The 14493-nt window shown below is 34.0% G+C and overlaps 1 protein-coding gene across 5 annotated transcripts; it reads left to right on the forward strand.

Moving 5' to 3' along the window:
- Positions 1 to 165: 165 nt before the first annotated feature.
- On the forward strand, positions 166 to 14078 carry anxa2a (annexin A2a). Of its 5 annotated transcripts, none has more exons than XR_015525556.1 (13): positions 166 to 213; positions 1324 to 1384; positions 2670 to 2760; positions 3209 to 3303; positions 5130 to 5243; positions 6432 to 6522; positions 6596 to 6675; positions 6771 to 6830; positions 8235 to 8328; positions 8415 to 8510; positions 11381 to 11439; positions 11605 to 12647; positions 12832 to 14078. XR_015525556.1 is itself a non-coding variant. In XM_087310426.1 (13 exons), the coding sequence occupies exons 5-13, from the start codon at positions 5133 to 5135 to the stop codon at positions 13735 to 13737; spliced, it is 774 nt and encodes a 257-aa protein (XP_087166552.1). In that variant the 5' UTR covers positions 166 to 213; positions 1324 to 1384; positions 2670 to 2760; positions 3209 to 4357; positions 4820 to 5132; the 3' UTR covers positions 13738 to 14078.
- The last annotated feature ends 415 nt before the right edge of the window (positions 14079 to 14493 follow it).

The raw sequence follows: 14493 nt of genomic DNA on the forward strand, positions 1-14493 counted from the left end.
CATCCAGATCGTAACCATAAAACCACGCTCTCCTAAAGCTGCTTTCATCCCCTGAACTTTCTTTAGAGATGAAGAGGGAGGGAGTGGGTGTGTCATCGGGAGACGGGGCTTACCTTAAACAGCCCCGCCTTCTGGCATTTAAACACCACACCCATCTCGCTCTCCATAGCTGAGATTGTTCTGCACAGCATCTGAGATCTGCTCATCAGCAAGGTATTTGAAAACCTTTATATTCATTTGTTCATCTCCTGAATGATTTCTATAGTACTTCTACTAATACTAAAAGTTTAATAAGGCAAAAAAATTACAAAAACTGTTTATTTTTATTAAGCTAAACTCTTAGGAGTGACACTAAGACTACTTGTCTTTTAAAAAAGGAGCAGAGGATTCTTTTCAAACTTCTTAAACTAATAGAAAACCCGAGCCTGAGGGTGTGAGAGGAGGATAAATGAGTCTCACATGCTTTAGAGATTTTTCCCAGCGTTCTCCCTTAAGGGTGTGCCTGTTTGCTTAGCTTTTCACCAGACGCTGGTTTTGTAAAATTGCTGTTTACTGCTGCTGTTTGGGTTTAACTGCATAGCAACTGCAGTGAATCATGAGCTATTCTTTATAAAAAGCTCCACTTGGCTTTTTTTTGTTTATTTTTGGCAGGGGCTTCTTCAATTTTCGGTTGCTCTTGAAAGTTGGCAAAACTTTTGGACAAATTTTAAAAATTAAGTTTTATAGTATTTTGGCATTTTAATGAGGAAAAAAATAATATTTTATATAAACAAAGATTTAAAAAATGAAGTTTTATAGTATTGTGGCATTTTTATGAGGAAAAAAATGATTATTTTATAAGAAAAAAAAAGATTTAAAAAAAGAAGTTTTATAGTATTTTGGCATTTTAATGAGGAAAAAAATAATATTTTATATGAACAAAGATTTTAAAAATGAAGTTTTATAGTATTTTGGCATTTTAATGAGAAAAAAAGACTTTTATATGACTAAAAAAGCATGTGATTTAAGCAATTTAATGTTATAACATTAATAATAATATGAAAATAATCTATATGTGTCTTCATTTAAAGTGTTTTATATCACTTCTCTGACTGTGTTAGCCTGGATGAGGTGACTAAGAGTTTGAGAAGCTTTTAGTTCTGCATTACGTAACTCTGCAGATCATGTGACAGAGCCTTATAAGACTGAGTTGCATTCACCATAACTATTGAAGTTCCAGAAACCCAATGTAAATGAGTCGGGGATTTGATTTCCAGCATGACAGATATGAGTGACATCAAGCAAACTCTGATGGAAATTAATGGGTTTGTGTTTGCTCCACAGGAAGTCCAGGATGGCTTTGGTCTCTGAGTTCTTAGGGCAGCTCACCCTCGAACTGGGCGGAGTAAGTGCTCGTATCAATATTGAGGATTAAATTAAAGGATTACAACAACAATATTTTATTATTCTCACAAAAGAAATGTAATTGTTACTGTATATTAACCCTATATAGGACACTCATTCACTGTAAAACCCAAAAAGTTAAGGCAACTTAAACCATTTGAGTTCAAAAAGTAATCCTAATGAGTACTGTCAACATAATTCATTTGAGTAAATGAAGCAAATGAAGATAACTCAAATCAACGGAGTACTGTAAAACCTATTAAGTTTAATATTTAATATTCTCACAAAAGAAATTAAACTGTTACTGTATATTAATCCTTTATAGGACACTAATTTACTGTAAAACCCAAAAGGTTAAGGTAACTCAAACCGTTTGAGTAAATGAAGCAATTTGAGCACAGTAAAGCCCAATAAATGAAAAGAACTCAAATCAAGTGAGTACTGTAAAACCCAATATGTTTAGGTAACTCAAACGGTTTGAGGAAACCGATTGCTACAAACCGTTTGAGTAAAAAAAAACTAATCTATATTAGTACTGTGAACTTACTCCATTTAAGTTGAATTAATGAGGAATTTAATGAACTCATTACCTTCAACACAGAGTTTAAAACTCTTTTCAATTGAGTAGAATTAGCTTTCAGTCAATTTTGAGTTAACTACACTTATTTCATGTGATAAAGTTGGCTGATGGGTTTTACAGTGTTGGAATAATCATCGGGATTTTATGAATTAAAAAAGAATGAATATTTTATCTATATTTTTAATATTTAAATTTCAAATACTTTTTTAAAATGTATATTTATAATTTTAGAATAATACTATAATTAAAATATAGATATACAATAACTTGCCTAATTCCCCTAATGCTTAGTTAATCTAATTAATCTAGTTAAGCCTTTGATTGAAAAATATCTATTAAAATATTATTAACTGTCCTCATGGAAAAGATAAAATAAATCAGTTATTAGAAATGAGTTATTAAAACTATTATGCAACCTCAACTATATATATATATATATATATATATATATATATATATATATATATATATATATATATATATATATATATGAAATAAAACTATTCAAATATAATTTATAAAATATTTAAAAATATAATCTAAACAAAATTCCTATTGCAACTACATTATATGCATAATCAAAACAAATTAAATGTATTCATATTAATGTGTATTAAAAAATATCTTGCTATATAAAATCAAATATATATAAAACAAATGTGTGCTTCGTGAATTTACTGTATTTTTCCTCATTGTTTGGCTGTAGGGAGAGCCCACCTACCCTACTGTTGTTCCAGAGGCCAACTTTGATCCAGACAAAGATGCTGCCAGGATTGAGACCGCTATCAAAACTAAAGGTGAGAGACAAAGACGCACCATGATGATGATGAGACATTACACAAACGGTACACGGTACAGAGTTGTAGTGGGCTTTGTGGGCTGAAGCCTTGATGAAGTATAAACAGGCCACAGTGGCAGAAGTGAGTCACTCGTCCTGTCTGGAAGAGAACCAACCGCATGAGGAACATTTCCAGACCAACGCCTGATTGCAGGAACCACAGTCCTGCCCTTCATTCTGCTAAAGAAACTCCAAATAATGTCCTGAGGGAGGAAACAGATGCAGAAATTTATAGAACAATACATTCGATTATTACATTTAATGACTTTGTTAGTCATTAATAAATGACTATTTAATAGTCATTTATTGATTTATTGGTCTGAACATCAATAGACTTAAAATATTAAAAGTTTTATGAGTGCTATTATATTACAGTTTTGATAAATAAACATGGCTGTTTGTTTTAGGGGTGGATGAGCAAACCATAATTGACATCCTCACCAAACGGACATACAACCAGCGGCGGGAGATTGCTTTTGCATATGAGAGGAGAGCCAAGAAGGTCAGTCTGTTAACAACTGCACCCATCAAATACTAGTTACTCATTAGATACTGGAACTAATTATCAAATACGAGTATTTATTCATGAGATACTGGAACTATTTCAACAACATCTAATACTCATTCATTAGATACTGGAACAAATTTATCAAATACTAGAACTCATTCATTAGATACTGGAACTAATTTATCAAATACTAGAACTCATTCATTAGATACTGGAACTAATTTATCAAATACTAGAACTCATTCATTAGATACTGGAACTAATTTATCAAATACTAGAACTCATTCATTAGATACTGGAACTAATTTATCAAATACTAGAACTCATTCATTAGATACTGGAACTAATTTATCAAATACTAGAACTCTTTCATTAGATACTGGAACTAATTTATCAAATACTAGAACTCATTCATTAGATACTGGAACTAATTTATCAAATACTAGAACTCATTAATTAGATACTGGAACTAATTTATCAAATACTAGAACTCATTCATTAGATACTGGAACTAATTTATCATTTACTAGAACTCATTCATTAGATACTGGAACTAATTTATCAAATACTAGAACTCATTCATTAGATACTGGAACTAATTTATCAAATACTAGAATTTATTCATTAGATACTGGAACTAATTTATCAAATACTAGAACTCATTCATTAGATACTGGAACTAATTTATCAAATACTAGAATTTATTCATTAGATACTGGAACTAATTTATCAAATACTACAACTCATTCATTAGATACTGGAACTAATTTATCAAATACTAGAATTTATTCATTAGATACTGGAACTAATTTATCAAATACTAGAACTCATTCATTAGATACTGGAACTAATTTATCAAATACTAGAACTCATTCATTAGATACTGGAACTAATTTATCAAATACTAGAACTCATTCATTAGATACTGGAACTAATTTATCAAATACTAGAACTCATTCATTAGATACTGGAACTAATTTATCAAATACTAGAACTCATTCATTAGATACTGGAACTTATTTATCAAATACTAGAACTCATTCATTGGGTACTGGAACTAATTTATCAAATACTAGAACTCATTCATTAGACACTGGAACTAATTTATCAAATACTAGAACTCATTCATTAGATACTGGAACTAATTTATCAAATACTAGAACTCATTCATTAGATACTGGAACTAATTTATCAAATACTAGAACTCATTCATTAGATACTGGAACTAATTTATCAAATACTAGAACTCATTCATTAGATACTGGAACTAATTTATCAAATACTAGAACTCATTCATTAGATACTGGAACTAATTTATCAAATACTAGAACTCATTCATTAGATACTGGAACTAATTTATCAAATACTAGAACTCATTCATTGGATACTGGAACTAATTTATCAAATACTAGAACTCATTCATTAGATACTGGAACTAATTTATCAAATACTAGAACTCATTCATTAGATACTGGAACTAATTTATCAAATACTAGAACTTATTCATTAGATACTGGAACTAATTTATCAAATACTAGAACTCATTCATTAGATACTGGAACTAATTTATCAAATACTAGAACTCATTCATTGGATACTGGAACTAATTTATCAAATACTAGAACTCATTCATTAGATACTGGAACTAATTTATCAAATACTAGAACTCATTCATTAGATACTGGAACTAATTTATCAAATACTAGTACGCATTTTGAGAGATTAAATGTTGAAACAGCTTGCCAGAATTCAAAGCATTTGTGTTTGTAAATGCCAAGTTCTGTTTTTTGAAACTGTTCTCCTTCATTTTGCCTGTTTAGGATATGATCTCAGCCCTGAAGGGGGCGCTGTCTGGCTCACTGGAAACAGTCATCCTGGGCCTCATGAAGAGTACTGCGCAGTACGACGCCTCAGAAATCAAAGCCTCCATCAAGGTGAACTGAACCTTCAACACGGTTTTTTTGTTGTTGTTGTTGTTCGTTAGATACTGGTACTATATCATGTACTGGTATTAGTTCATTAGCAGCTGTTACTTTTCAGATAGTGGTACTAACTAGTACTCATTCATCAGATTCTAGCACTCATTCACTGGATACTGGTACTTACTACAATTTATTCTCTAGATACTGGCACTTTCTAGTACTCTACCATTAGGTATTAGCACTTTGTAGAACTCTATCATTTGGTACTGGTACTTACTAGTACTTATTTATGAGGAACTGCTATTTATTCATCAGTTCCTTGTTCTTACTCAACAGATATTGGTACTTCCTAGTACTCGATTATTAGGTACTGGTACTCGCTAGTACTCATTCATTAGACACTGGTACTTACTCAACAGATACTGCTATTCACTAGTCCTAAGTCATCAGATTCAAGTACTCATTCATTAGATACTGGTACTTACTAGTACTTGATCATTTGGTACTGGTACTTACTAGTACTCATTCATTAGGAACTGAACCAATTCATCAAATACTACTAAACAGATATTGATACTTACTAGTACTCGAACAAAAGCCACTGGCACTTACTAGTTCTCAATCTTTAGATTCTAGTACTAAGTTATTGGATACTATTACCTTCTCAACAGACAGTGCTACTCACTAGTATTCATTTATCAGATTCTAGCACTCTACTGGATACTGGTACTTGCTACAACTTATTCACAAGATGCATGCACTTTCCAGTACTCTACCATTAGGTATTAGCACTTCGTAGTACTCTATCATTAGGTACTGGTACTTACTAGTACTCATTTTAGGAACTGGTACTCACTAGTACTCATTCATTAGACACTGGTACTTACTCAACAGATACTGCTATTCACTAGTACTAAGTCATCAGATTCAAGTACTCATTTATTAGGAACTGGTATTTCTTCATCAGATCCTAGTTCTTACTCAACAGATATACTCACTAGAACTCATGCAATAGAACTGGTGCTTACTAGTACTTAATCATCACATTCTAGTCCTCATGCATCAAATACTGGTACTTATTCATCAAATACTTGTACTCCTTTGATAAATACTAGTAGTTATTCCTCTAGTATTCATCCATGGTTTATTATCAAGATGATCATCAAGTTTCTCAAACGCACATTATCTGTGTGTTTTCAGGGTCTTGGAACAGACGAAGAGTCTCTGATTGAGATCCTCTGCTCTCGAAGCAATGCTGAGATCATGGAGATCAAGAAAGTCTACAGGGAATGTGAGTATGGCAGTGTTTAAATGCACTTATTAAGGGGTTTGTACCTGAGATATAACCGTGTGTTTCATCACAGTGTTCAAGAAGGAATTGGAGAAGGATGTGGCTGGAGATACTTCAGGGGACTTTGCCAAACTCCTGCTTGCTCTTGTTGAGGTCAGTTAGCATTTTTGCACACTTTAACTAGTATAACCATTAAGAAGTGAACTAAGATGCTAATAATTTTTTGCTTATCATTTGTAACTTCTCAGGCCAAAAGAGAGCAGACTAGCTCCGTTATTGACTACCAGAGAATTGATGAAGATGCCAGAGTAAGTCCTTGAGATTTAATTCTCTTTAGGTCTGGTGGCCAATACTCATTACCTGCACATTTAACCAGTAAGAGAGTGAAGGTTTAATTAGCAGAATAATAGCACAGTTATGCTTAAAATATCAACAACATTATGGGTGACATATCAGAGTTCAAAAGAGGACAAATTGTTGGCGCGCATCTCACTGGCGCAATCTCACCAACTGTGGACGCAAGAGGAAGCTGTCTGAAAGAGATGTCTTGGTGCCAAACTGGATTGTTTCCAAACGGCACCTTGCTTTGGAACCTCGACCTGTTGGGGCTTCAGGTCAACCTAGAAATGAGCAAGCTCGCCCACATGCAGAGCATCTCTTTCTTGGGTTGGAGCTGGACTCGATTACCATGACGGTAATCTTAGCTGATGCTGACCTGTCTGAGAGAGACTGACAAAGAAACTGTCCTGTTTCCACCAAAACTGTTCATTGGGAGCACCAGAGGGTCAATATACATGGCCGGGCTGCTACAGCCAAACCTTTGGTCACTTGTGCCAATGCCAAACGTTGCATTTAAGAGTGCCAACAGTAAAAACCTTGGGTTGTGGACAGTGTGAAACAAGTATTGTTCTCTGATGAGTCCACCTGCACCTGTCTTTCCCACATCCGGGAGAATTACAGTGTGGGGAATCCCTAAAGAAGCATACCCATCTGACTGTTGCATGCCCAGAGTGAAGCATGGGGGTGGACTAGTGATGTTTGGGCTATAATATCATGGCATTCCCTCGGCCCAATCCTTGTTCTAGATGGATGCATCCCTGCCAAGGACTCATTCTGGAGGACCATGGCATGTGCACCCAATGGTTCAAACCATGTATCCTGAAGGTGGTGCCATGTATCAGGATAATAATGCACCAATACACACAGTAAGACTGGTGACAGAGTGGTTTGATGAACTTGAAAGTGAAGGATCTCCCATGGCCTGCACAGTCATCAGATCTACATATTATTGGGCCACTTTGGGATGTTTTGGAAGAGCGAGCCAGGAAACGTTTTTCACTTCCAGCCTCCCTTAATGAACTGGCCACTATTCTGCAAGACGAATGGCTCAAAAACCCTCTGGCCACTCTACAGGACTTTTATTTATAATTACCAAGACTGTATTAATGCTGATTGGCCGCAAAAGGACACCCTACACTACACTAATGAATTACTGTGGTCTAAAACCTGATGTTTCAGTTTCATTGCATTTCATTGTCCAACCTCGGTATAAATATACAAATATAATTCAACATTTCTGTTTTAAGTATTTTTATATTTTATTATATTATATTATATTATATTATATTATATTATATTATATTATATTATATTATATTATATTATATTATATTATATTAAACTGTCTTATATGTTTTAAATTTCCTGTAAAGGCCCTGTATGACGCTGGAGTCAAGCGAAAAGGCACAGATGTGAAGTGTTGGATCTCCATCATGTCAGAGAGAAGCGTTCCTCACCTCCAGAAAGGTTCGAGGTCCTCCTTTCACCTCCGTCCATCTAATAAAACAGAGGCAGGTGTACAGTTAATGTGGATTTTGTGTTTTCCTTCCCAGTGTTTGACAGATACAAGAGCTACAGCCCGTATGACATGCAGGAGAGCATCCGCAAAGAGGTCAAAGGAGACCTAGAGAAGTCCTTCCTGACCCTCGGTGAGAGCCTTCATCTACAAACACCTCATACAACTGACTTCTGATATCATCTTCTGTTAAAACTGAAAGTTAACATTAGCTATACCCAGGCATATGTGTTAGTCTTTAGACCTACACATTGTTTTAGAACATCATTAACATGTTTTAGCATGTTGCTAGCATGTTTTCATGCATTGCTAGTATGCTTTAGAGGGCTAACATGTTACTTATTTAGGCACGTCACAACTCATTAGCATATTTTTGCTATTTTGGTGATGTTTTAGCACATTGCTAGCATATATTTTCACATTGGTAATATCTGCATGTTTTTTTAACACATTGCTAGCATGATTTAATTTATTGCTACCATATACAAGCATGTTGCTGGCATGTTTTATCATGTCGCTAACATGTTTTAGCATGTTGGTTAAATCAATGTTGTTAATATGTTTTAGCGCATGTTAAAGTTTGTTTAGCAGGTTAATACCATCAAGCACATTAATGACATGTTTTGTTGCCGGCTTGTTTGAAAAATGTTTAGAGCATTGATAACCTGTTGTTAGCATATTTTAGAATGTTTTGCTAAGTTGCTAGTATGTAGGTTACATGTTAGCATCTTTAAACACTCTGACAGCATGTTTAGAGCATTGATGACCTGGCGTTAACATTTTTTTGTGTTTAGCACACTTTTTGCCTGTTAAACTCACGTTATGAACATGTTTTAGTATAAACTGCTAAAAGGTATAGGCTTTACCATTGCTGTTCTGATTGAACACATTGTTAACATGTTTTAGAACATTGATAACCTGGTGTATGTTTAGAAACATTTTTAAATGACATTTTTGTTAATAATATGTTGCTATAAGTTTTAAAACATTGTTATTGGTGTTAGCACATTGCTGGACTGAGTAAATACATTGCTAGCATGTTTTCATGCATTGATTGTATGCTTTACAGTGCTAACATGTTACTTATTTAGGCACGTCACAACTTAATAGCATATTTTTGTGATGAATGAGCACATTGCTAGCATATATTTTCACATTGGTAATATATGCATGTTTTTTTTTCAACACATTGATAGTATGATTTAATTTATTATCATGTTAGCATGTTTTATCATATCGCTAACATGTTTTTGCATGTTGGTTGAATCAATGTAGTTAACATGTTTTAGTGCACTTTAACAGGTTAATACCCTCACCACATTAATAGCATGTTTTGATGCCAGCATATTTGAAAACATGTTTAGAGCATTAATAACCTGTTGTTAGCATATTTTAGAAAGTTGCTAGTATAACATGTTAGAATCTTTAAACATGCTGACAGCAAGTTAGAGCATTGATGACCTGGCGTTAATGTGTTTTAGCACACTTTTTGCCTGTTAAACACAAATTGCTAACATGTTTTAGTATACACTGCTAAAAGGTAACCATATACACGTATGTTGTTAGCATGTTTTATCATGACGCTAACATGTTTTAGCATGATAGTTGAATCAATGTTGTCAACATGTTTAAGCGCATGTTACAGTATGTTTAGCAGGTTAATACCATCAAACACATGAATAACGGTTTGTTGCAAGCATGTTTAAACACCATATTTAGAGCACTGATACCTGTTGTTAGCATGTTTTAGTTTTTGCCAAGTTGCTAGTATGTGGATAACAGCATCTTTAAACACACTCACAGCATGTTTAGAGCATTGATGACCTGGCGTAAGCATTTTTCAGTGTGCTTTAGCACACTTTTGCCTGTTAAACACAAGTTGCTAACATGTTTTAGTATATACTGCTAAACGTTTAAGCTTTAACATTGCTTTTCTGATTGAACACGTAGTTAACATGTTTAAGAACATTGATAACCTGTTATATGTTTAGAAACATTTTTAAATCACATTTTTGTTAATATGTTGCTACATGTTTGAAAGCATTGCTAATTGGTTAGCATATATTTTCACATCGGTAATATCTTTATTGGATACTTTTCAACACATTGCTAGCATGATTTGATTTATTGCTACCATATACAAACATGTTGTTTGCATGTTTTATCATGTCACAAACATGTTTTAGCATGTTGGTTGAATAAATGTAGTTGACATGTTTTTAGTGCACTTTAGCAGGTTAATACCATCAAACACATTAATAACATGTTTTGTTGCCAGCATGTTTGAACAGCATGTTTAGAGCACCGATACCTGTTGTTTGTATGTTTTAGTTTTACCAAGTTGTTAGTATGTAGGTAACGTTAGCATCTTTAAACACATTCAGAGCATGTTTAGAGCATTGATGACCTGGCGTTAGCATTTTTTTGCCTGCTAAACACAAGTTGCTAACATGTTTTAGTATATACTGCTAAAAGTATAGGTTTTAACATTGCTGTTCTGATTGAGCTTGTTGTTGACATGTTTATGAACATTGATAACCTGGAGTTTGCACATTTTATAATTTACTTATGTTTAGAAACATTTTTGTTAATTGCAAATTGCAACATATTTGTTGATGCTAATTGGTGCTAGCACATTGCCGGATTGATTAAATACATTGTTAGCATGTTTAAACCATGTTGCTAACATGTTTTAACTTAGCTAGCATGTTTCTAGCAGTTCTTTGTAGTTTGTAAACATCATTTATTTGAAATGTAGTTTGAAATGTATATAATGTTCATTGCAGTTGTGTTTACAGTCACTTTCGAAATAAAAGTACTTATTTCTTTTTGGGAGAGTACATTACGTGACCACACTAGTCAAAGACTTTGACAATAAACCAGTACAGTCTTTAAAAACAGCTTTAAGGTTAATTTAGAATCAAATCCAGTCTTTTTTTATGAGTAAGAAAGGCACTATTTTCCCAGCAGCTGATTCTAATCTCCACATTTTCTCTTCCTCAGTTCAGTGCTTTGAAAACAAACAGCTGTATTTCGCCAGCAGACTGCAAGACGCCATGAAGGTAGAATAAGTTCTTCTGCTAACACCTTTATATGCGTTCCTGTGATTGGAAGAAAGTATTAAGCGGCTCATCTGTAATCTATCTGCTGATGTTTCAGATGTCTTGCAGTTGAATTACATCAGGCATCTTGCTGCTCTTTTAATGTTAGCGGTTTGTGTCTTTCAGAGCAAAGGAGCGAAGGAGAAGGTGCTGACCCGGATCATGGTGTCCCGGTGTGAGGTGGACCTCAAGAAGATCAGACAAGAGTTCAAACAGCACTTTGGGAAGTCTCTGCACCAGACCATTGCTGTACGTCCCCTTAAATTATTGCTTTATAATAATTATATGCTAAGGTGAAAAACTGATCCAGTGGAAACCTCTACCAATAAATTTAAGGAGCTTCATTGTTTTTGTAAACAATTCATGATGTTTGACCACTGCATTTGCACATAACACATATTTTTCACAGATTTATTTCACACTATAGTAGGCTATGTGGCTCCAAGGCCATTGACAGGCATTAGCTATAGCATTCTGGTGGATCGATAAAGTGATGTGCTATCATGTTTCCTGCATTTTTTAGAACATTGTTAGCTTCTCACTAGCATAATTTAGCACAATGCCTGTGTGTTTTAGCATGTTGCATTATGCTACCATGCTTTAAAACTTCGATAGCATTTTAGCATGCTTTATTAGGTTGCTAGCAAGTTTAGCACATGATTTACCACATTGCTAATATGCTTAAACTTTGTTAGCATGTTTTAGCATGTATTGTTTTGTCTATGTTGCTAACAAGCTTAAAGCATGTTCCAGCTTATTGCTATTATGTTTTAGCATGAATTACTACATCACTTATGAGTTTATAAAATGTATTAGCATTTTGATTCAAAAGATTGTTTATCAAAGTATCTGCTATAAAACTTTCTAAACTTATAAATACTAGCATATACTTGCCATATTATTGCACATTGTTAGCATGATTCAACACTTTAGCATTTTAACATTTACCTTTTTATAATGCTACTGGCAAATTTGAGTACATTGTTGGAATGTTCAACATGTTACAGCAGGTTGCTTCCATTTTTAAACTGAAATAGCATGTTTTAGCTACATTGCTATTAGGTTTAAAGCATGTTTTACCTTTTCCCTGCTGAAAAATCCAGCTTAAACCAGCCTAGGCTGGTTGGCTGGTTTTAGATGGTTGACCAGGCTGGTTTTAGAGGGGTTTGGCCATTTCCAGGCTGGTTTCCAGCCATTTCCAGCCTGGTCTTAGCTGGTCAGGCTGGGAGATGACCAGCTAAAACCAGCTTGACCAGCTTAGCCAGGCTGGGAGCCCAGCCAAAACCAGCTATGTCCAGCCTAAACCAGGCTGGTCCAGCTGGTTTTAGCTGGATTTGGCTGGTCATTTTCCAGCCTGACCAGCTAAGACCAGGCTGGAAATGGCTGGAAACCAGCCTAGAAATGGCCAAAACCCCTCTAAAACCAGGCTTGTCAACCAGCTAAAACCAGCCAACCAGCCTAGGCTGGTTTAAGCTGGATTTTTCAGCAGGGTTTTCTTGCTATCATGTACTTGGCATAATATTGCACACTGTTAACATGATTCAACACTTTACCATGATAGCACGTTACACATTGTTATATAGCTACTAGCGTATTTCAGTACATTGTTAGCATGTGTATTGCATGTTGCAGCATGTTGCTACCATGTTTTAATAATTTTGCATATTATTGCACACTGCTAGCACTTTTACCAAGCAAGATGTTTTAACACATTGCTAACATTTTTAACAATGCTAGCATGATTTAACATTTTAGCATGTCTAGCACATTTTAACACTGTTGTAATGTTACTAGCGTAAAGTAGCAAATTGTTAGCATGTTTATTTCATGTTGAGGCTTGTTGCTATTATGTTTTAAGCAACTATAACATATTATTGCACACTGCTAGCACATTTTAGCAACCAAGATGTTTAACATATTGCTAATATTTAGCAATTGCTAGCATGATTTAACATTTTAGCATGTCTAGCACATTTTAACACATTGTTATAATGTTACTAGCACATTGAAGTAAATTGTTAGCATGTTTAAGCTTGCTGCTATCATGCTTTAGAATATTTCGAACACTTGAATATGTTTTAGAGCTTTTACAGCATGTTGTCAACAGTGAAATGTTAAAAGCTAGGTGTAGAATGATGCTAATAACAGTGTGAATAGCCTTCATACAGTATGTGCTGTTGTGTGTTTGATTTTATTCAGGAGCACACAAAGGGAGATTACCAGCGGGCCCTGCTGAGCCTGTGCAATGGAGACGACTGAGGATTGGAGGAGAACTGGAGCTCTGAGGTCCAGATGGAGATCTCCATTTACTCTCTACCCTGCTGCAGCTTTAGAGACCGTAAACACGCACTCGCTTAGACTGGAAACAAACATGTGTTCTCCATTAAGAATCATTGAACTACGTCAAATCTAAATGTGCCACGTTTGGTTTCACAACCCTTTAAAAAGAAAGTCTCAGTAGAAGAACGTGAATCAGCAGTAAGTGAGCTGATATTGGTGCTTTTTGAAGTTATTGCAGAATGAAATTACATGATTGTAGTTTTTCTGAGCAGAAATTTGTACTTTAAGCCTAATGTTGAAATAAAAACATGCACAATTAAGTTCTGTCTGACCCTCTTTTTCATATTTTTTTTTCTTTGTGGGGGAGTTTGTTGCTGCCACTGTATAATAATAATAATTATAATGCATATAATAATACATATGATAATTATTATTATTATGATACACATAATAATAATAATTATAATACATATAATAATACATATACTAATAATAATAATTATAATACATATATTAATACAAATAATAATAATTATTATTATAATACATATAATAATAATAATAATAATTATAATACATATAATACTACATATAATAATACATATAATAATAATAATAATAATAATAATAATAATCTTGTGCTTTTATGTTTATGTCCCATAATTTTTTTTAATTCATTTATTTGCAGGTTTATAGGCTGCCTTGCAATTCTGAGTTTATTTACATCTATATATT

Source organism: Danio rerio, chromosome 25, assembly GCF_052040795.2.
Source record: "Danio rerio strain M-AB ecotype USA chromosome 25, GRCz13ab, whole genome shotgun sequence".
NCBI lineage: Eukaryota > Metazoa > Chordata > Actinopteri > Cypriniformes > Danionidae > Danio > Danio rerio.